We start from the raw sequence: 21,352 nt of genomic DNA, 5'->3' as shown, positions 1-21,352 counted from the left end.
ACGTCCGGTGGCCAACCCGCGTCGCGCGCTGACGTCTCGCGCGCGGCCGAGCCGCGAGCGTCTTTGGTGTGCGCCCGTCTCCGTGACAGGGCCAAGGGCGGCGCGTAGGCCGACGGCCGGCCCGCGCCATGAGCAGTAGTGCCATCTATCGAGCAGACATCACATTAGAAGTGCCGCGTCCGGCCGCGCCACCAGCGAGCCGGAGCGCGGCGGGCGCCGGGCGGAGCGAGGACGGGAGGGGAGGGGAGGGGGGGGGGGGGGCTGGGGCCGGGGTGGGCGCGCGATTCTCGAGCCCTGGGTATATCGGGGGACGGGGCGGGCTGCTGCCGACAGCGACTACGACAGAGGCGGATAGGAGAGAGGCGCGCGCGAGTGCAGGCGGGCGGCGGCGGCGGCGCGCCTAGTTGCCCCACCAAGTGTTGTCGGTGCCACCGGCGGCGTGCGGCGGCGCGGCCGCGTAAGCGCCGCCGTATCCGCCCATTTGCATCGGATATCCGTACATGCCTCCCATGGGGGGCATGCCGTAGGCAGGGAAGGCGCCACCCCCGCCGCCACCGCCGCCCATCTTGCTCTGGTTGTAGCCCTGGTTGCTCTTATTGTAGCCGCCGCTGCGGTTCTGCTGACGGTAGTCGCGCCCGCCGAACCCGCCGCCAAACCTGCGGGCCGGCGCAGACAGGTTACGCGGCCGTCGGTGGTCAGCAGGTGGCCGACCACGCCACGGCTGCTGCGCTGTTTGCCAGCGGCATACAGATGACAGAAGCCAGCTGCAAAGGGTCCCGAACATCCGGATACGACACCCAAGAATGTTCCGATGCGGTGCCGCACCAGAAACTGTTAGACGAGCTGGCACTGTACGTAGTGGCGACGGAATGGTTCGCCGGCTAACTGGCAAGCCACAACAGGCAAGTGCGGAGTTCAGCAGCAATGGTCAGCCTATTCGGTCAAGGCGAAGTCAAACGCAATGGTCGTGTTCCAAAATGAATCCCTAAGTTGTAGCATCAGGTGCCACTGATCATCGAACGACCCCAGCAGGCCACTGAATGCCTTCACCATTGGTCCTGCACGAACGGCATGAAACTGGAGACGACCAAAACCCAAGCTCTTGTAGTCGCACTGTTTAGAGGCTTGCCACCATTCGGCTGAATTTATGAGAAAACAAAACCGTTGTGCACGGTTCGGCCCCTTCTATCGCCCGCTAATGCGTATCACTATATGACACGTACGACGTCAAGAGACCCCACGGAGTGAAAAAATTATCAAACTTTGCCATCATCATACAATGTGAATGGTAAACACAGCCACAACACACCGATCCGAGCACATCGTTGACACCATCGGCAACGCAGCGCAGCGCTAGCTCGAGACATGAGGCGCCATCCGACGCGCGCCTCTAAGGATGCGCAAAGAAAATTGGCCACCACCATCTCTGACGGCGGCCTACCTCCGGTTACGCCCAACCCACACGGAGTTGGGTTGGTACTTAGCGCCCAAAGTCCAACCCGTACTTTAAAAGCGGGAATACGATCGGCTCCCACTTAACGTTAAATGTGAAATTTAAAGTACCATCAGAAATGACCCATGCACGGCGTGTGCAGCAGTGATGGCTGCTGGTGCATCGCTGAATGCTAAGCGGGCGCTCAACAGCCCGGTGTGGCCTAACCTATCACACGTTCTATTTAAAGACATAGGGCAATGAAAAACCATGCCACATTGGAGTTGTCGTGAAACACAACCTGAATCTGAACTCTTCTTCTCACCCTCCCCTGCTCGTGCACAGTCCACATCTATCAACCCACCACCATGCGACACTCGCTCGCCACCCCACCGGGCGCCGCCGCAGTACTGACCTCTTGCCGCCGCGTCGACCGTGGCCAGAAGACTTGTGCACCTCCAGCGAGTAGTTCTCCAGCCAATCGGGCACCGTCTGTTTGGTCTCGGTCAGCAGCTCCATCAGGTCGCGCACCAGGTTGCGGTTGTTCTCGTTGAAGAAGCTGGTGGCCAGGCCGACGTTGCCCATACGGCCAGTGCGACCGATCCGGTGCACGTACTCCTCGATGTCGGACGGCATGTCGAAGTTGATCACGTGCTTTACGTGCGGGATGTCCAGACCGCGCGCCGCCACCTGCCGGTAGCATCAGAGGGTCAAGGTCAGGGTCAGGGTCAGAAGGCCAGGGTCAGAGGCTCAGGGTCAGGATTAGAGGGACAGCCAGGGTCAGATGGACCGGGTCAGGGTCAGATGAGCAGGGTCAGGGTCAGATGAGCAGGGTCAGGGTCAGATGAGCAGGGTCAGGGTCAGATGGGCAGGGTTAGGATCAGATGAGCAGGGTCCGGGTCAGATGAGCAGGGTCCGGGTCAGATGGGCAGGGTAAGGATCAGATGGACAGGGTAAGGGTCAGATGGTCAGGGTCAAGGTCAGACAGACAGGGTTACAGGGTCAAGCTCAGAGGGTCATGGTAAAATGGTCAGGGACAGGGTCAGGTCAAAGTAGGCCAGGGCCAGCTCAGGCCGGGCTGGATCGGCTCACAGCATCAGACCCACCACCAAGACCGACACCGCAGCCGACGACGCTGGTAACCGGCAAACACGCCCCATGGGCCCCAATGTACAGCCGGTGGGAGCATACCAGAGCCTGACATCATCCACCTCCACTGCGCACACGGGTCGCGCTCCAGGCAGTCTTCACCACCTCCACATGACCAGCATGGCGCGGGCGCACGACACCCCGCCAGCACCCCGCCCCTGCCGTGGCCGCCGCTCACCGCCGTGGCCACCAGGATAGGGCAGCGGCCGTTGCGGAAGTTCTTGAGCGCCAGCTCCCGCTCGGCCTGCGAGCGATCGCCATGGATGGAGGTGACTGGGTAGCCGGCGTACCGGTACAGGTACTCCTCCAGGTTGTCAGCGCCGCGCTTCGTCTCCACGAAGATCAGCGTCAGAGACTCGGCCGCTGCCGGGGAGGAGGTGTACCAGGTCAGTTGTCACACATTTTGTAACCGTGACCTAACCTGTCTGGTCACGGTGTGTCAGTCACACCAGGTAAAATGGGATACGCTTGGGTCAGGTCAAGTCAGGTCGGGCATGGTTCAGACGGGTCATATACGGTGAAGTGTGCTCAGGCTATAGACAAGGTCAGGTCCGGTGTGACAGGACGTGCACGGGCGGTCAGACGAGGTCTGACGTCACTGTGTCCGATTGAACGCGTAGTGACGCCAACGACGTGACGGCGTCTTACTGACCGAGCTGCTACCGGCTGGGTCGCATAGCAATGCGTACTAGGTCAGGAGCGGACAGACGGCGCCAGAGGAGCCGATCACCCGGTGACGGCCCGCAAACGTCCGCGCTCGCGGCTGGTCCCAATGACGAGACATGGGCGCGGCGGTCTGCTGACAGCGCCGGCTCCTGCACACCGTCCGGCCAGGATCCGCGTCCACAATCACAGTATCCCCGCCGTCTGCTCTAGCAGCCCTGCTCGACTTGAGACAAACCAACGGACCAACACTGTATGTGCACGCCGAACTTCAAAACAACGGCGTGCACACACAACAGTAGTGCCTCCCATTGCCACCTAACCTTCGGCCGCTACAGCACAGCCAGACTTCTGCCGGGACACGTGACCGCGTCGGCCGCGCGGAGAGGCGCCGGGTGCTGGCCCGCCGCCACCGTTACCGTTCTCGCCGTTGCCCTCCTTGTTTTGAGTGGCCGACAGCAGGTCAAGCAGGAAGGACTTCTTCTGGTCGTCCTCCACCCAGACGATCTCCTGCGTGATGTTCTCCGAGGTGGAACCGACGCGGCCCACCGCCAGGAAGATGTAGTCGTTCAGGAAGTCCTGCGCCAGGCGCTGCGCACACACGGCGGTCACCGCGGTCAAATCGAGGCCAGTACGGCCAACACGGCGGGAACGGCGTAGGACAGGGGGGAACCCGGCGTCGGATACTGTCGTCCAATGGCAAACGGACGCATGCAACATTTTGCTAGTGTTCAGAAGAGCCGGTTTAGTGTCTTAGTGTATAAATAGGCCCTAACTTGAGTTAGAAAAGTGTTTGTTGCATCATTACAACTGCAAACTTCCCATGATTGTGGAGGATGGTTCGGATCCTGCTACACATTCCTAATGAGATTTTGAATCGTGTTAAGTCTTTCCACTATTGACTTCCTTCGTCATTTCCACAGACGTAACTGACATTGATCTCGCAACAAGACGTATGTTTCAGGTACGTGTAGTTTGAACACAGGATACGGGCAGGGATACGGACGGCAAAAATACGTATGCATACGACATACGTCTTTTAGCATGGTAACGGTTGCAATAACAGTGCGCAAAACCCGACAAAGCCCCTATGCGTTAATATGACCATTCATTTTCATTGAATGCCTGTTTATTTCACTCCGGATAAGCACGTTTACGGACATCAGTAACCTACTCTTCGCTGTATGGAACAGTATACAACATTGTAAGAAGAACTTCCCAGCTGTATTGCATTCTAGTGGATTCAAAAATGCAATTTGTTGACATCCGCGTTGTTCTTCATAGCATAACGCATGACCACGCCGGGCGGTGGTCATCCCGCATGCATATTAGGGCCGAGGTGCAGTACTGACCGGGTCATTGTCATATGAGGCATGCACTTATTTTACACAGTTCATTTTTTATCTTACATAGTTCATTCGCAGCCGTAATACAGCCTGCAGACACCTATCTTGAAGTCACGACGGCCTTGGCTGAGCCCACAGAGCCGCTGGCGTCATTGCTCTCTTCTGATATATCATTGGTGTCAAAAGGGTGCGAGCTGATCATTTCAGGAGCACGTGCCAGGTCACGTTGTGCTCAGGTCGTTAGCAGGTCCTTCAGTTTCAACTCGGCATGAGCCTCCATACATATCCAAAGCTGCCTCTCGCGATATAGTGCTGCCTGCTGCCTCACGTGAGGAGCATGAGTGGGAACAGGCGTGGTGTAATTTTTGCCAATTCCTTTGTCAATTCCTCGAGGTCCGCTTCTCCATTCAGAGCCTCTTGTAAAATCAAATATTTCCTTTGTGATGCTGTGTCCGTGCCCTTTTGTTTGCTTGTAGTCGGTCTTCGTAAAAATTGCAATGGTCCCTCTGCGTACATGGACCACTTTTAGCTTCCGAAGGTGACTCGCTGTCTCTTGTCTTGGTTCGGGCTTTCAGTGTCACTTTATCCGCCACAGAAGCTTTTTTATTTTGCCGTCCCTGATCACATCACTGAAGTAAAGAAAGCCGTCATGCTTCATCTTCTTGGTCGGGATATTGATACTTCCCATCAGACGTACCTCTTTCCGTTTCTTCAGTTGTCTGTCGATCACTCGGTGATGCACATGGGCGCTCTTACATGTGCGTCCCTTCGCCAGTTGTTTGCTAGTGATGGGTTCTGCCGCCAAGTGATCGTGATAAACAGCTTGTATGGGAGCTGTTAACGTCATCCAGCGTTTGTTTTTGAAGCAGAAGAATGGCAGCGCAGGTCACTCGATTCTCGTCACAACGTCGTGTTTATCATTGTCCAACTCTATGGTAACCCCGGCGTATGTGCAGACGAGACTCCGATGAAACGCTACGGTTGCGCAGATATCCATATAGACGACTTAGCAGCTGACGACGGGGTTCACAAGTTCAGGTCTGAGGTCGCCATGATGCTGCGTCATTGTCCAGGTCTGAGGTTTTTTCCCCGGCGCTCTCCCGCTTAGTCATGGCCCTATCTCCGGAGCTTGTTCTGTGGCGACCCAGACATTTGCGCCAGTGTTACCTGTTTGTTTTTTTCACAGCTATCCTCGATAGAGCCACGTAATCATCTCACAAAAGTGAGCACCGCCTTTGCCATACCTGGTCTAAATGTCACAGCACAAAATGGAATAAAGTCCTGCAAAGGTAGTGTGAATGGATCATGCGGAGCAGCCATATGATCTCGAACAATCAAAACATTCAAGCAGCCCTTCACATGAAATACCCTACGGGTACCGGTATTAAAGGTGATATATATATATATATATATATATATATATATATATATATATATATATATATATTTGAGTAGCATACGCAAGATCTTCGCACGAAGAATGCGCCCGAATGGAACAAATGCATTATCTTTATAGTCAATGTGCATCCGTTGAAACATTCTCATACCAAATTTGTATCAGGATTGAGTAATGGCTGGCGAAGGACGCGCAAACTACGCTGGACAAATTAGAGCGTTTCTGGAAGTTCAAAGCTTGTGTTTAAAATGTGTGAGTGAGTAGATGTGCTTTCGCTTTGTTAAGGTTGCACTTTACCCTGATGCAAGAGACGTATCTGTGGTCATACATGCTTTGGGACAAGTAATGTTGTCAATGAACACATGGTAAAAGGACGTATAAGAACGTCCTTTGCTCACGCCTCATAACCGCTGTAAACCAAACGCAAAAGGACGCATTTGTTTGGTCACGTCCTTTTGTCATCATTCAAATGTCTAATGTGCCAAGCATACGTCTTTTGAGCAACTTACCGTTTTTGTTTTTTGTTTTTGCTTCGTATCATGCATGCTTTCTTACAGATACGTATTTTTCCAAACATCAAGGCTCTTAAAACCCCTCAATAAATTTCAAAGTATTTCTAGCATTGTACAACACGAAATATCACATTGAGACGAATCGAATGATACCAAAATCCCATTTTCGAAAAAAATGGTGTTTACATCCTATTGCCATTGGACGGCATGTTAGAGAGCGGTAGGGCGTCGGGCAGGGGTCGGTACGGCGTCGGAGAGGGATCGGTACAGCGTCGGACAGGGTACAGCGTCGGACAGGGATCGGTACAACGTCGGGCAGGGATCGGTAGGACGTCGGACAGGGAATGGTACGGCGTCGGGCAGGGATTGGTACAGCGTCCGACAGGGATCGGTACAGCATCGGACAGGGATCCGTAAGCGGTCCGGCAGAGATCGGTGCACCGTCGGGTAGGGATCGGTACAGCGTCAGACAGGGATCGGTACAGCGTTCGACAGCGAGCGACACCCACCTGATACGGCGTCGGATGGGAAAAGATACGGCGTCCGATGGGGAACGGTACGGCACTGGATAAGGAACGGCAGCTGGGGAACGATGCAGCTCGGACAGCGATGTACTCTTTACCGCTTGGACAGCGGGTCGCCGCGAAACAAGTGAACGCCAGAATCCACCGACCTACATCTTCAGGCGAGGTCGGGTTGAAGCTAGGGACGCTCTACATTCCAGCCCGTGCTGCTGTGTCCCGAATGGCCTCTAAATTAATCTGCCTGCTTAAAAACCTGCCATAATGGACAATGGCGTACTAGAAACACGTGAGATTGAAATTCGCACACCATTCCAACAAAAAGTTATCATTTGCCTCCACGCCATTCAAAACTTCCCCCTCCCCCACTGGGTGCGGCCATCATCATCACTACCGCATTTAAAACAGGCATAGCGCCACACAAACGAAGCGTAAGTCTGGACGGCTGATCGGCGAAAGGGGCATGGCACCGTCGCCGCTCCGTCAGCTAAGGCCACATATGACCGCGCGCGGTGCCGCTCGCTGCCAGCTGGCCGCCTGGAGAGCGGCCAGATATGACCGGCCTCACTCGGACCACCAAGCCGGCCGCCTGGGGAGCGGCCAGATATGACCGGCCTCACTCGGACCACCAAGCCGGTCCGCAGGCCAATATACCATACCATGCCTGGCAACCACGGTATGGCAAATGCGACCTGAAACCTAGCCCCTGCTTAACTCGCGCACATGGTCAACAGACACTGCCCGGTTGGAAGACCACCAGGACAACTCCAGAATAGGAAGCCCGCCCAATGCCGCCAGCAAACCCACCTGGATCTCCTTGGGGAAGGTGGCCGAGAACATCATGGTGTGCCGATCCTTGGTGGGCGGCATGGTGTCCAGCTCCACGATTCGGCGGATCTGCGGCTCGAAGCCCATGTCCAGCATCCTGCCGGCAGAGGCGGCTGCTGCGAGCGGCGCCCCGTCTTACCGGTCCGACGACAGTGGCACCGCACAAAACAGCGGCGAAGTGCGCCTTCAAGTGGAGCGATTCATCACCTCCAGGCACACGCAGCAATCACTTACCGCACCATCTGCCAACCGAGCTTCCACCTGGCGACCTCATCCAGCACCAGCTGTGACCCACCTGTCGGCTTCGTCCAGCACCAGGTAACGGCAGTTGTCGAGGCCGACCTTGCCGCGCTCCAGCATGTCCACCAGGCGGCCGGGCGTCGCCACAAGCAGGTGGCAGCCGCGCTCTAGGTCGCGCATCTGGCCGCCCACATCGGCGCCGCCGTACACCACGCACGGCCGCACGTGCGAGCGGTACGAGAACTTGCGCGCCTCGTTGTAGATCTGCGTGGCCAACTCGCGGGTGGGCGCCAGCACGAGCGCCAACGGGAACTGCTTCTTGCGGCCGCCCATCGGACGCTGCTGAAGGGCGAGTGGCGGGGTTAGGCAGGCGCGGCGGTCACGGGCGGCCGCTGGGCGGAGAACGCGACAGCACAAGCTCCAGCTGGCGTCCGAATGTGTCGTCGCCGAACGAAAGCGGACGCAAATCGGGGTCCCGCTCCATGCGACAACCAACGAGGCATGGGCAGCGCATGAGGTGGAGTTACACCCCCCCCCCCCCCCCCCCCCTCCCGTCCTCTCGTAAATGGCTGCACCCGCCACGGAACCAGAAAGCGCGAGAACCCTGCCGACGGCCCGACTCGGAGAACTGTGCTGTCACCACCTGCGACAGCCACCGCAGTTCCCCATGGCACAAGGCAGAAGTACCGACCGGAGTACCGACGCACGTGAGCCTGTTCCCAAACACCGCCGCAGGCTCTGGAACCGGGACCGGAACCGAACCCGGAGCCGGAGCCGGAGCGGGCGCCCGGTGCGGCCTACCTTGGCATCTGGCGGGGCGTTGCCCTGCGGCCCGTTCATGAAGATCTGGTTGAGTAGCGGCACGAGGAAGGCGGCCGTCTTGCCGGAGCCGGTCTGTGCGCACGCCATCAGGTCACGCGACTTGAGGATGATCGGGAACGCGTACTTCTGCACCGGCGTAGGCGTGGTGTACTTGGCAAGTTCGATGTTCTCAATAATGATGGGCGTCAGCTCGAGCTCGGTGAACGAGTTAATGCACTCAGGCACGTCGTTGCCGGTGGCGTCCACGGGGATGTCGTCGTACTTGTCGAAGTTGATGCCCGTGCTCGTCTGCGGGCACGCCCTACAGGTCAGGGTAGGCCATGCTAGGGGTCTCAGACGGGTTAGGCCAGGCCAGGAAATGGTAGCAGCACTTGCCGTCAACTCGCTCTCAGTGCGGGCCAGACTGGACGGTCGAGACGAGGATGATCGGGCCAAAGGAGCCCAACAACAATCGAAGGCAGTCGTAAGCACTTACGTGTCAGCCTTAGCCCCTGCCCCTCCCCCCTCACCCGCGAGTCATGCCCATGGCCATGAAAACTGACAGATGCTCAAGTTTCATTGCAACCGGGCAGGCAGCAAATGTTTCAATCACGAGCTCATCTCTCGTTTCTTTGTGGTTTGGCGACGATGAACGCAGGCCATATGTACACTGCTCCGGCGGCCGGTTGCACCCCGACCGCCGTCTCTGGGTGCGCCGCTCCAGCCGGCCCCGCGCCACTGACATTTTTGAAGAGCTCCTCCTCGACGCGCGAGTCGCGCAGCAGCGGCACCGTCCAGTCGGCCTCGTTGGGCTCCTTCCAGCGGTCGTTCATATGCAGGTCCTCCTGGCGCTCGCCCCAACGCACCACGCCACTGCCCCTGCGGCGCGAACGGCGCCTCTCAGTCGAGTGAGCGGACACACCGCCCCCTGCGCCCGCCCGGCCACGGCCAACGCAGGGGCGGCCAGTACCCGCAGTGGCAGCGTTCAAACTCCGCCACCACTGCGGCCATGTTTATGGGTTTCTCTACCGACACCCAAAAAACTAAGATGAAATATACACAAACGGCTTGCGAGGACCGTTTTGAGTTCCGGGCCCATGCCAATATAACTTGTCACAAAGAGGTTGACCACACCGTCGCAGTAGAGAAGTTTCAGTGGCGTAAAAGTTTCGCCCAGATTGTATTGCGCCACGTAACGCCGCGCCACGGTCGCCCGCGCCTCAGTCCTGCTCCCTGGCCAGCTGCCAGTTGGCCATCCGACGAGCCCCGCAGACGCCCCCTCAAGACGTCATCCCACGCACCGGGCAGCGTTAAGTGCTCTACCAGTCCAACTACACGGGCAGCTGTCGAAATCGGCCAGCTCAGCAAAACCATCATCACCCGCCGGCTTGCTAGCGGCTTCCTTCCGCTTCCGCTGGCGCCCTTCCCGACAATGCGCCCGTACCGCCAGTCCAGAGCGGGAGCTCCCTGCGTCAGCGGCCGGCTAGCGGACATGGCGGTCGCCCGGCGTGGGGCCACCACTTACCCGGAGCGGCTGTTGTTGTTACGGCCGTAGCTGTTCCAGTTATTGGAGCCGCCGCGCCGATCGCCGAAGCCGAAGTCGCCGGCGCGGTCGAAACGGCCACCGCGGCCGCCGAACCTGTTCGCAGTCGGGCGGCCCCAGTCAGCGGCGACACGGGGGCGCGCAGAGGGGGGGGGGAGCCGGCCCGGCCCATACGGGACGGGACGGGACGGGACGGGACGGGACGGGACGGGACGGGGGGGGGGGGGGGTGACGCGCTCCACCAGCGCCGTGAGTCGGCGGGCGGAGCGGGCCTAACCAGTACCTCCCCGGCGGCTCTCGGTGACAGATTGGTGACCAGGCCCGCCCAGACTGGCGGGCACCGGACACGGCTGACGTACAGTTCGCGACACCCAGCCGCAGATGGCAGACTTGAGCATCACCTAGAAACGTGCTCGGCCAGTGTCCCCAGTCGGACGAATATACCAACGCTGACATAGAGCTAAGCCAGTGACGGCGGCGATGTTTGGACAAACACATGCCAGCATGAAAAGATGACATACAAAGGCTACATACTATGCGAAACAAACATAAAAATAGCCCAATAAAATAGCCCAAGAGCCGACACCAAGCATGCAGCACTCTCAGTTCTAGCCTACAGGACTAGTTGCCATGGGAAAGGAATAGGTGGTACGCAGCAAGCAGAGTGAAAACGGACATGCTGCTTGCACATGTACACTTACATGGACAAACCTCAAACAAGTGAGATGTCAAGCACGCAAATTTTGAATGAAAGGGAGACAACATTACACAAGTCAAAGAGAAAATAATCTAGGGCCCGTTTAAACTGTTGTAAGTGAGGCGTATTAAACAAAAACGCTGCTTCGACTGAAGCAGTTGTTCATCATAACCAATCCAGCAAAATGCTACAAGTAAAAAAGAGAGGGGTGCAGCGAGCCTTCAGTTCCCGATCCAGTCGAAAAGGGTGCAGGCAGAGGTGCCGGAGAGGCAGGACAGCCGACGACTAGACAAGAGTCGGGGAGCGGGCCGTGCGAGAGGGCCGTCCCGTCTACGGCCGTGGCCGGACACGCCACGGCGCGCATCTAAACATGACCGGGCACCGGGCTGCGCGGCAGACCGGGGCATGAATTTCGCCGGCGGACGAGAGGAGCGGCTGAGCCTTCGTGACCAAGGATCCAGCATCCAGTCCATCGCAGCACGCGCCGGGAGGGCGCGGCCGGCGGCTGGCGGCCGACGCGCCGGCGCGCCGCCGGCCGCGCCCTCCCCCCGAAATTGATGCCCGGCGGCGGGCGCAGACCCGTTGGCAGGACGGTCGGAGAAGCCGTAGCCGGTCCAGCGGTCGCGGTCGCGGTCACGCTCGCCGTACCCGCCGCGGCTGAAGCCCCGGTCGAAGGCCGGCGGCATGGGTGGCGGCGGGCCGCGCGGGTCGAACCCGCCGCCGAAGGCCGGCCGGCCGGCTGCCGCGCCCCGGGTGAAGGCGCCGCCTGCCGGGCACACGCACAGTGGTCACGACAGTCGGTACCAGCGACCTGGACAGCGGCAGGACGCCGCAACATCAGTCCATCTGCTGAAGGTGCCAGTGAGCTACCGCTGCCACATAACTACTGTCGGCTACTTTGTAGAGAACCGCTGTGACGGTGCGTGCGTTGTTTGGGGCCTCAGACTACTTACAGAAATATTTTAGAGCCCGCTGTGCATGAATTATTTCATATTTCACCAAGTATTATCATGCTGGATCCTTTGATACTGAAACAAAAAGCATAGCACAGCTCAAAAATAGTGTACTAACAAACCCCAAATAACTCTTGCTAGTTTCTATGAAAAGGATTGAGAAGCCTTACATAAATCGCTTACAAGAATTACCTAATCTTAGCATACCCACAAACGGACACAGGGAAGTAAATAGCAGTGAATTGAATAGGACAATACTTTATTGGTGATGGTGGGACTTGCATTAGAGCAGGCAAGTCAAAGAATCCTTGCTCCATTTGGTGGAAAGCTGGAGGAGACCTGAGCTAAGCAAGTGCCCGATAACATATTCTTTTGCAGGTGGTATTTGCGGATGGTTATCTAGAACCATATTTTCACTGAAAGCCTGCTTTAGAACACGCATAAATACAGTATGGTACACGAGCTTCCTAATAACCGTCGGACAAGCACACATGCCCCTATACTCACACGTCTTATCACACAAATCATTTAACAAGCATTTTGTGGCTGCCATGGGGCTTGCTATAGCTGGTAAGAGTCTCAACAGTGCTATTCTGGACAGTGATGTTTTGAGGCATCTTTGAAGACCATGGTACAAAATATGGTGACTCATACACTCTGCAAATAGCCAGCATAAAAAACATCTGTATAATGTAGTGCAAGCTGTTCAGATACGGGTTTAGGCGTGTCAGTCTTGCTACATTTAGGCAACTGACCAGATGCGTAAGTTGTTCGATGCATTAGCGAGGGGCATTGTTCACATAGATAAGACAGACGTAATAGCCTTATTCCACGGAGAAAAACCAGGTGAATGGAGATATAGTTGGGTTGATATTTTGGCAACATGCCTTTATCGAAACAACAGAACAAGTGAATTAAAAAAATATATCTGCCGATGATCCTATTCGATTTTTCAGGGTTTGTTTAAACAGCAAGCCACAGATTTTACAGAACCAACACTCAGGGAAGATTGAGATTGCCAGGAGCGATTGCCAGCCATTACCACGATACAGTGCCTTTCTAATCACATCACACATCAGGTATCACTTACACATGTAAGCGATTTTAAACTAGGACGAATGGACTGTCCGACATAGACTATATCCCTTCCATGTTTTTCAGTCTACACTTGAAAGGCTTCTAGTCATTTGCACGCAGAAAGGTTACCAGAGGGCAGCGTTTTCTTCAGTGTAGATGTCAATTTACATGGTAATATAAAAGTCAACGAGGCTATCACTGCCGTGAAAGCTAAGGTAGACAAACACTTCCATGAAAGCTAAGGTAGACAAACACTTCCATGAAAGCTAAGGTAGACAAACACTTCCATGAAAGCTAAGGTAGACAAACACTTCCATGAAATTGATGCTTTCGATCTATCAAAAGAGGATATCTGGGGTCTTTTAGAACAGTGCACGCAGGATAATGCTTTCTCGTTCGGAGATGACCGGCTGGCACACGCAAAAAAAAACGTGTTTTACGAAATCAAGTGCAGACTGCGTGAAAAAACATGGCAGGGACACAGCCCATGTCGGATAATCCATGCGCCCTATTCGTTTCAAATACATTGAACAGCTGCGAGACGTTAAAAACGAAAGAGGGGAATGCCCCTTTCGGTGGCTGTTTTTTCTTGGCCACACATACTCAGGCTGAAATCGAGGGAGGTATGGGCCCTTTGCCCCTTTTAGAGCTCAGTCATCTACGGAGCAGATGACTACTAACACAGGAAAACAAGTGAATCTGTTCTTATAAAAGGTCAGCAAACAAATCTTAACATACAGGGTCCATCATGACCCATCATGGGAACGTGATGTGCCTTTATGTGTGATGTGTCCTAGTTTAAAATCGCTTACATGTGTAAGTGATAACTGACGCGTGATGTGCCAAGCCTCTTCAATTGAAATTGCTTGCATGTATAGTTGATGCGCGACGTGCGAGGCCCGTTTATTTCAACTCGCTCGCGTGTTTCAATGAAGTGTGATGCGTGATGCTTATTTGCTTCAATTCGTTTGCACGTACACGTATGTTCGCGTATTCTAATTCTTAGGTAGGCACTGTTCGTGGTAATGGCTTGCAATCGCTCTATGTGTAATCTCATAAATGTTGGTGTCCTGTAAAAACTGTGGCTTGCTGTAGGAAGAGAAAAATCCAGTAGGATCATCGGCAGGCAATTCTTTGTATTTCACTTTTGCTATTGCTTCGATAAATGCATGTTGCCAAAATATCAACCCAACTATACCTCCATTTTCCTGGTTTTTCCCCGGGGAATACGGCTATCAATACTGTCGTAACTGATCAGTTGTCCTAAGGCAATTCTACTCACACTTTTCGAGTTTCTCTTCTTTGTCAAGTATGGGAATACCCTGTACACACATGCCAAGCAGAATGTCATCTGCTACCATTGTATGATGCAGTGGGCTCTTTTGCAAGGCTGTTGATATCTAGCCCATATTTTCTAAGATAAGGTCCTTTTTTAATTTCATCTGGACATCTGTGCACTTATATAATGGTGAGTATGTCTAAAACAAATGGAATTCCAAAATGTATACATTTCAGTTTTAAGTTGCAAATATAGATTTATGCCATCATACTTCTGGCCTCCCAGAAAATTCTGCCCGTACGACATTTTATGATAATTTATTGGTGTCTACAGTGTTCCACATTTAGATCAGGTTTTGAATTGAAATGGTGATCTGGAAGGGCACTGAGCGCAGTTTACAGCCCTGTCCCTTGTAAGACCTAAACACTCCCAGCCTCTGAGCTACACGCCCGCGAAGATAAGCAGTCTGCTCCGAGGAGACTATTACAACGTCACCCAGATGTTCATGACGCCATAACATTTTTCACATCCTGCCTTTCCACTGTCCATGCGGCAATCAAGGCCGAGAAAGATAAAATTATTGAGTCGTTCATGTCTGGCGTTCATGAAAACGATCTGCAAACACAACGGCCCCCCAATTGGCTCTCAATCAATGCTGTCCAATGCATGATGATAAAATTAATGACATACCGGGAAGCAAATCTACTACATAGAAATATTGCGTTTTCTGGAGCAATATTTTCCAGTTCGAAATACACCACCAGTTTTCAGCGAGACTTTTTATCATAGGAAATGCTTGCTTTTATATCTTGAAACATGGAACATTCCTTTTAATCTGGCATTGACCGGGTGGGGGTCAGACCTGCTACCCCTATCCAACATAAATTAAAAATAAAAGTGCCTTGAGATATCACTGCAAATTTTTGGGAAAGCACTGAATTGATAAATGCCTTGATAAGTACAAAACTGATTTATGCATTGTGTCAAAATCAGAATTATGACACTGTGGTGGATCATGCGAGAGCGACATCAAAGTGACCTCCTGTTCGCCCATTTTCTTTTTTTACAAAAGCGCAAAGCCATAGACAAAATGACACAGAGACTGAGCTAAAGAAAATATTTTACAACTGTAATCTGGAAATGTGAGCCCATTAGAACATCATTCACATGTCTTGTTGCTGTTCATTTCTATATTGCGCATTGAAATGCTGGCATCTCAAACAACGAAAATATTCATAAAAAGCCCATTAAACGTTTTTGGGCCTCAGACTTCAAATTATGAAGACATGATACAAAGTATCCTAGATATGACTATGAAGGATGCCTGTACCAACTTCCACGCAACTATCTGTAACAACCACAATGAGCTATGGCTTGAAATAATCCATAGCGCATAAGCCTCCTCCCAGGTGGGCCCGGGCCGCGGAGGCGGGCGGCGGGCTCAGGTCTGTCGCAGCGGCACGGTGACGGGGCGGCCGAATCAGGCATCAGTTTTACACGCAAACCCACGGCCACGTGACTGGCGGCGGGCCTAAAGGGTATCAGGTTGCGCTGTCAGCTGGATTAGACCGTGGCAAACAATGCAAAAAACTATCCAACCGCTTGCTCACCACCGACGACATGCATTTGACTTTGGCCTTAGACGGTTTATGAACAAGTAACAACCCTCGATCACGTGTCTGGTTCCCATAATTGCGGCTACGCTGTCCCACTTCACGTTTAGATGGTTCAAATATGACGCAAATAAACATACCAAGACAGACATAAAGACCAAGGATTCAGCTTTCATGTCCACGGCACGTGACCGTCGCTCTAGGCCTAATACGGCGTGCAACATTGGATACCTTCCCATGTAGCAAGCTTGATCAGGACATTATGATCTAATTTAGAAGCATACCATGAGACATGCTTCTAAATGAAATGCCTTAGTCATAATTTGGCCTTGATGTGTCACCCTAATACACACTTAACTTAAGCTTGCTGTGTGATCTACAACTGCACATCACAGCACTAATGATGGTAATGTGAATTTTTGCATTTGGCCCAGCCATTCTTGACATAAGCAGAGGGGTTCAAATCTGCCCTCTCTGGTCAGTGGTGTTCTGCTGAGGAATCCAATTAATGCTGGTTAAGGGACCACAAACTGCTGGGGTCAGTTTACTTCCATCTACAGCATTTTATTGCCTGCCAATCCATTAACACCCTGACCTGCCCCAACAATTTGCCAAGCCAGAAGAACCTGGATACTGGATTCTACGTCCGGCTCTATGCAAATTGGCCATCTTGGAAGGGCAGCAGGAAAATGACCAGTCTGTAAAGCATCCATCTCCTGCACCAGACATATCCACACCATCAGTGTGATGAACCTGACTGATACCACACTGACCTTGGGCCAGGCTACATTGGTCTGAGTTTTGTTTTTTCCTTCACATTCTGAAAGGGTTCTGTCTGAAACTGCACATGCATAATCCTTATTATTTGACACTTTGTTTCCACATGCACTGAAACTGGTAGTGCTGTGCACCAAATTCAGAGTGCTCAGATTTATGGAGTCATGCACTGCAATTGTTGCTGTGATATTACTGTGATGCCAGAAATGTTCAGCATAACAATTTTCTGTAGTGTGGACATTAAGCTTCCATCTGGGATGTAATAGCCAGAACAACATCCATATTTTTGTCATCTAAATGACTGAATTTTGCCATACTGCAAATCATGGATAGAATTATCAAGCAAAATATCACAGCTTCAGGCACAGCCTGTAACATGCAACCATGGACACACTGACCAAGATGAGAGTGTGGTGCCCCATGAGCAACTGCCTGCCAGATTTAGATGGCATAAATATTGCCTTCATTGCACAGGATGGTGAAAACCAGATTTAACTCACATTACTTTCCTCCCATTCTTTCGGGAAGAGTCTCCTCCTTTATACACCTGAAGTACTGCTAAAGATGTACAAAATACAATGGGAAAAGCAAATCTAAATACACCTTGCCTTGATAAGAAATAAAGGAAAGTGAAGAGAGTGTGCCAATAACAAACATATTATACTAGCAGTCTAATGCTAAACCCTAAACATCGTCATTTAATTTTTTGAGGGAAGCATCAGCTTTCCTTACCCATCTAAAAATGGAAATGTCACCTATGCTGCTACATACCTTTTAAGCAGTGTCTGCCCCTTCTGCAAAAATCCATCCAATGCACGGCTGCCTGCTCATCAGCGCACCAAATTCCACCGAGATTGATTTGGGGGATTCTTGCATGAAATTACCTTAGCAAGATCACAGTTCCTTGCAATGTTGATCTCTTTGTGCCCTGGGCACCAAAACATAAGCCCACAGTCTACAATGTTCATGTGCCAAAATTGTTGCTGCAATTTGCTTGCTATCAGACATGTTCAGTGCTAAGTGCATTTTTGCAATCTGGACATGATTAACTGCATACAAGATGGCAAAAATGTATTATTCCACACATGTCCAGTACACTAGCAACATCTTGGCAAAAACTTTAGTGCATGCACATAGAAAATCTGATTGCCCATATTAGTGCATATTCGGCACCATTTTCAGCACATAGAAGCAATGTTTAAAAAAGATATTACAGTTGATTTCCAGTTAAAATATTCAAGAACCAGTATAACAGTTTCCCACCAGTCTTATTTGAAAATAAAGGACAACTTGGCCTAACATCACTGTTGTGCAGCATTGCCTCTTAAGCATCCGGAGCAGCATAATTTTCAGGAGGACTGTAGAGGCCATAATGGGGTTGTGAGCAAAACTGGCAACACCAGTTAATTGCATTTTTATGACACTCCTGCTCCAGCACGTCTGCCCTACTCTCCAAAACTACTGCATAATCATTACAGCAGAATGATGCAAGCAACACTCAGTACATCCACTAACCTGGTGCTGGCACAACCGCACCATCCACAATGCCCATTGCCTTTTTTCTTCTGAGCACCAAAATAGCGAGTGATGTCCTTGCCCTAATAGGACTGAAAATTCCCTGGGTTATAGCCTGATCTAACCTAACCAAGCTCTAGACCTAACCCTATGCCCATCCCTTCTCCTCCTACTCTCTCCCCCACTCCTGTCCCATTTTCTAACCACTTAAACCAAGACTTTACCCCAAGCTCAGCTGACTCATTAAATGCTCAGCTAACTAGCCTACCACTTATCTACCAGCAACATCTTTTGACACTGCCTCATAGTGTAACCACCTATTGGTAATCTATTTTTCTCAAGGGTGATGTGTTGCACCTGTTTTGAGATACTAACCTTTATATACCCCTTTGCCCCTCCTTACTCTTTCTGTTTGTTGCCTTACATATATACCCCTTTTTTAAACACAACCAGGGCTTCAGCCATGCTCAGCTAACACCCCTACCAATCATCAATCAACATCATCTTTTGATGCAGTGCAATGTTGCAATATTCTGCCACTTAGTAGCAGGTAGCAGGGATGTCAATATTTTTCATGCTACAGCACTCCTGCCTTGTGCTCACTGCCTATAGCCCTTCCCCTTGTTCAAAATCAGCCAGTGAGTATCAAACCAGGGGCTGTTAAACCAGCACCAATGTGCATCAGGTTTGACAAAAAGGCTGAGTAGGTCAGATGTCTGGGTCAAGATCAGAGCACAATAGATCAGCACCAGCAAATAGTGTGTGGGAACAGCCAGAGGGACAGGACTCTGGAAGCACGAATTTGTATTTACATCCTGCAAGCTATAGAGGATGAATTTTGAAATGATGCAGTGGCATACTGCTACCACCACCACAGGTATGCTGCTAGGTCAGGGTGTACTTTCCTACCTCATGTTACAAAAGAGCATTGTACATAAATCATTGTTTTTAGGGCAGAACATATCATAATTAATAATAAAACAGGTCATCTATACTCTTACCTTGGAACTTAACTAATTACGATACCAAACATCTGACGGCCGCAAACACACAGTAGGTGGGGAATGTAAAGCAAAATGAGAACATGGCAGCTAAATAACAGCTCACTGCATGGTACCTATAAATGGCATGGAATATGGATGCCAATAGGATGCTGGGTTGACAGGGATATAGGGTGGGGAGATTACATTAGGTCAGGTTAGGTTAGGTTAGGTTAGGTTAGGTTAGGTTAGGTTAGGTTAGGTTAGGTTAGGTTAGGTTAGGTTAGGTTGGTTAGGTTAGTTAGGTCAGGTCAGGTTAGGTTACATTAGGTTAGCTTAACTTAGCTTAGCTCAGGTTCTGATCTATTCTTGGTTAGGTTAGGTTAGGTTAGGTTAGGTTAGGTTAGGTTAGGTTAGGTTAGGTTAAGGTTAGGTTAGGTTAGGTTAGGTTAGGTAAGCTTAGGTTACATTAGGTTAGGTTACATTAGATTGTCAGGTTAGGTCAGGTTAGGTTAGGTTAGGTTAGGCTAGTTTAGGCTATGTTCCAGACTATTCTGGCCTGCGTGTCATAAACGTACCTAAATGCAATATGAAACAATTTTCATTGCATTATTATTGTTACCTTGGTCCCGCACATTTTTTTTGGTTCTTGACAAGCAGAATTATTGTAATTATGTAACAAGGCAGAAATGGGCTGGGGAGTCAATGCGGTGCGGTGTGTGTAGAGCTTGCAAGCTCGCTATCATGTTTCTTAAAATTTGAAGGTAGGAGCATGATTCTACCTGTTTTAAGATTATTTATGATATGTTCTGCCTTAAACACAACAAATGGTGTACAATGATTTTTTCTAGCATTAGACAGCAAAGTCCTGCTGAATTTAATTCATATTCAAGGGTGCCACAATATGTCACTGACATTTTGTGATACTGGCTGGTACATTGCTGTCTAGCAGTTATACATAACTTTATAAGCATTGCTTTGTTCTGAAACAAAGTGCCAGGCTCAATAATTGCTCATATAGGCATATCAGGGCTCATACAAGAGCCTCCACATGGCAGCTGAAAGCACATACCACTTGGCCAGTACATGCTGGTGCGAATGGGCGAAGTCCAAATAAGTTTCTGAGCATCAGTCCCACAAGTTGCTAATGATTCCCAAATATTTGTAAGCACAAGCTATATTTACATCATACATGTGTGCAGAGATCCTCTATTACTCGAAACAAGCATCAAATCAGACCATCTGGCAATGTAATTTGAACACTCACCCCTAAAATTTGTAAATGCTTGGTTACCAGTGCGATCAAACCCATCCATGCGATGTGGTGGCTGAACAAATCTTGTTGCTGCCTGAGGAGGCGGAAATCCGCCACGAATATCCAGACCAGCGAACTGTAAGCAAAAAATGCATTAGCTTTACAATTTTCGAACCATACCACATGACGATTACTTATACCACCACAAAGACTCTAATGTGGGCGACGAAGTACGCGCAGTCCGAAAGCACTTACCTGCTGCTCAAGACCGATACCATTCTGGTTCGGTATACTGTTCATGATGGCTGTTAATCGAATCTTATAATTCTAAAACCGATTTGCCTTTAAGCTCTCCGGAATTTCCAAAAGTCGCGTATTTCTACGCGGAGCTTCTGCGTCGCAGCGGTGTTTTTGTCGACGTGAGCGGTCTGGCTGGGGTCAAGTAACAGCATTATCTATGCTCCAAAAAACAAACCACATACATACATTGTGAAAGTCATGCTTAGATGCACCTTATGAAAATTTATTTTGTCTACTTTATTCTGAAATTATTCTGCTTTTCATTCTTGCGGCGCCGCTAGCCCGGCTACTTTCCGCCTAAAGAAACAAGTCTACTAAAGCGTCAAACAGCATTTCAAATAAGGTACGCTTGACTCATCAGGAATGCCACACAAATACGGCAGTCGTTAATAAAATATCCACAAAAGTATTGCCAATGCCTTCCTAAGGCAGATAGATGTCCTGCAAAGGAGCACGAGCAGGGGAATACCGAAGG

General features: G+C 51.3%; 1 protein-coding gene across 3 annotated transcripts; it reads right to left on the bottom strand.

The window, feature by feature from the left end:
* Nucleotides 1-255: 255 nt before the first annotated feature.
* On the bottom strand, nucleotides 256-21,029 carry LOC119097141 (putative ATP-dependent RNA helicase Pl10). 3 transcript variants are annotated; one of them, XM_037220198.1, is made up of 12 exons: nucleotides 20,833-21,029; nucleotides 20,590-20,713; nucleotides 11,708-11,894; nucleotides 10,414-10,527; nucleotides 9,632-9,767; nucleotides 8,889-9,197; nucleotides 8,143-8,426; nucleotides 7,827-7,944; nucleotides 3,664-3,835; nucleotides 2,760-2,944; nucleotides 1,848-2,122; nucleotides 256-656 (listed from the first exon to the last, which is right to left on the bottom strand). In XM_037220198.1, the coding sequence occupies exons 1-12, from the start codon at nucleotides 20,875-20,877 to the stop codon at nucleotides 401-403; spliced, it is 2,205 nt and encodes a 734-aa protein (XP_037076093.1). In that variant the 5' UTR covers nucleotides 20,878-21,029; the 3' UTR covers nucleotides 256-400. The 3 variants fall into 3 exon arrangements, with proteins under 3 accessions (XP_037076093.1, XP_037076092.1, XP_037076094.1); XM_037220197.1 differs by having other exon boundaries at nucleotides 8,143-8,429; nucleotides 20,833-21,028; XM_037220199.1 differs by having other exon boundaries at nucleotides 8,143-8,429; nucleotides 11,777-11,894; nucleotides 20,833-21,028.
* Nucleotides 21,030-21,352: the final 323 nt, after the last annotated feature.

The sequence above is a fragment of the Pollicipes pollicipes genome, unplaced genomic scaffold (assembly GCF_011947565.3).
Source record: "Pollicipes pollicipes isolate AB1234 unplaced genomic scaffold, Ppol_2.1 Scaffold_4295;HRSCAF=5057_pilon_pilon_pilon, whole genome shotgun sequence".
NCBI classification, from domain to species: domain Eukaryota; kingdom Metazoa; phylum Arthropoda; class Thecostraca; order Pollicipedomorpha; family Pollicipedidae; genus Pollicipes; species Pollicipes pollicipes.
This window is presented reverse-complemented; position numbering and strand designations above follow the sequence as displayed.

Coding starts and splice junctions, on each gene's coding strand:
- LOC119097141 (XM_037220197.1), bottom strand. CDS start 20,877: ATGAACAGTATACCGAACCAGAATGGTATCGGTCTTGAGCAGCAG. Junction 11,895..20,589: donor AGCATTTACAAATTTTAGGG/GTGAGTGTTCAA, acceptor TGTGCCCGGCAG/GCGGCGCCTTCACCCGGGGC. Junction 3,836..7,826: donor CCTTCCCCAAGGAGATCCAG/GTGGGTTTGCTG, acceptor GTGTGTGCGCAG/CGCCTGGCGCAGGACTTCCT.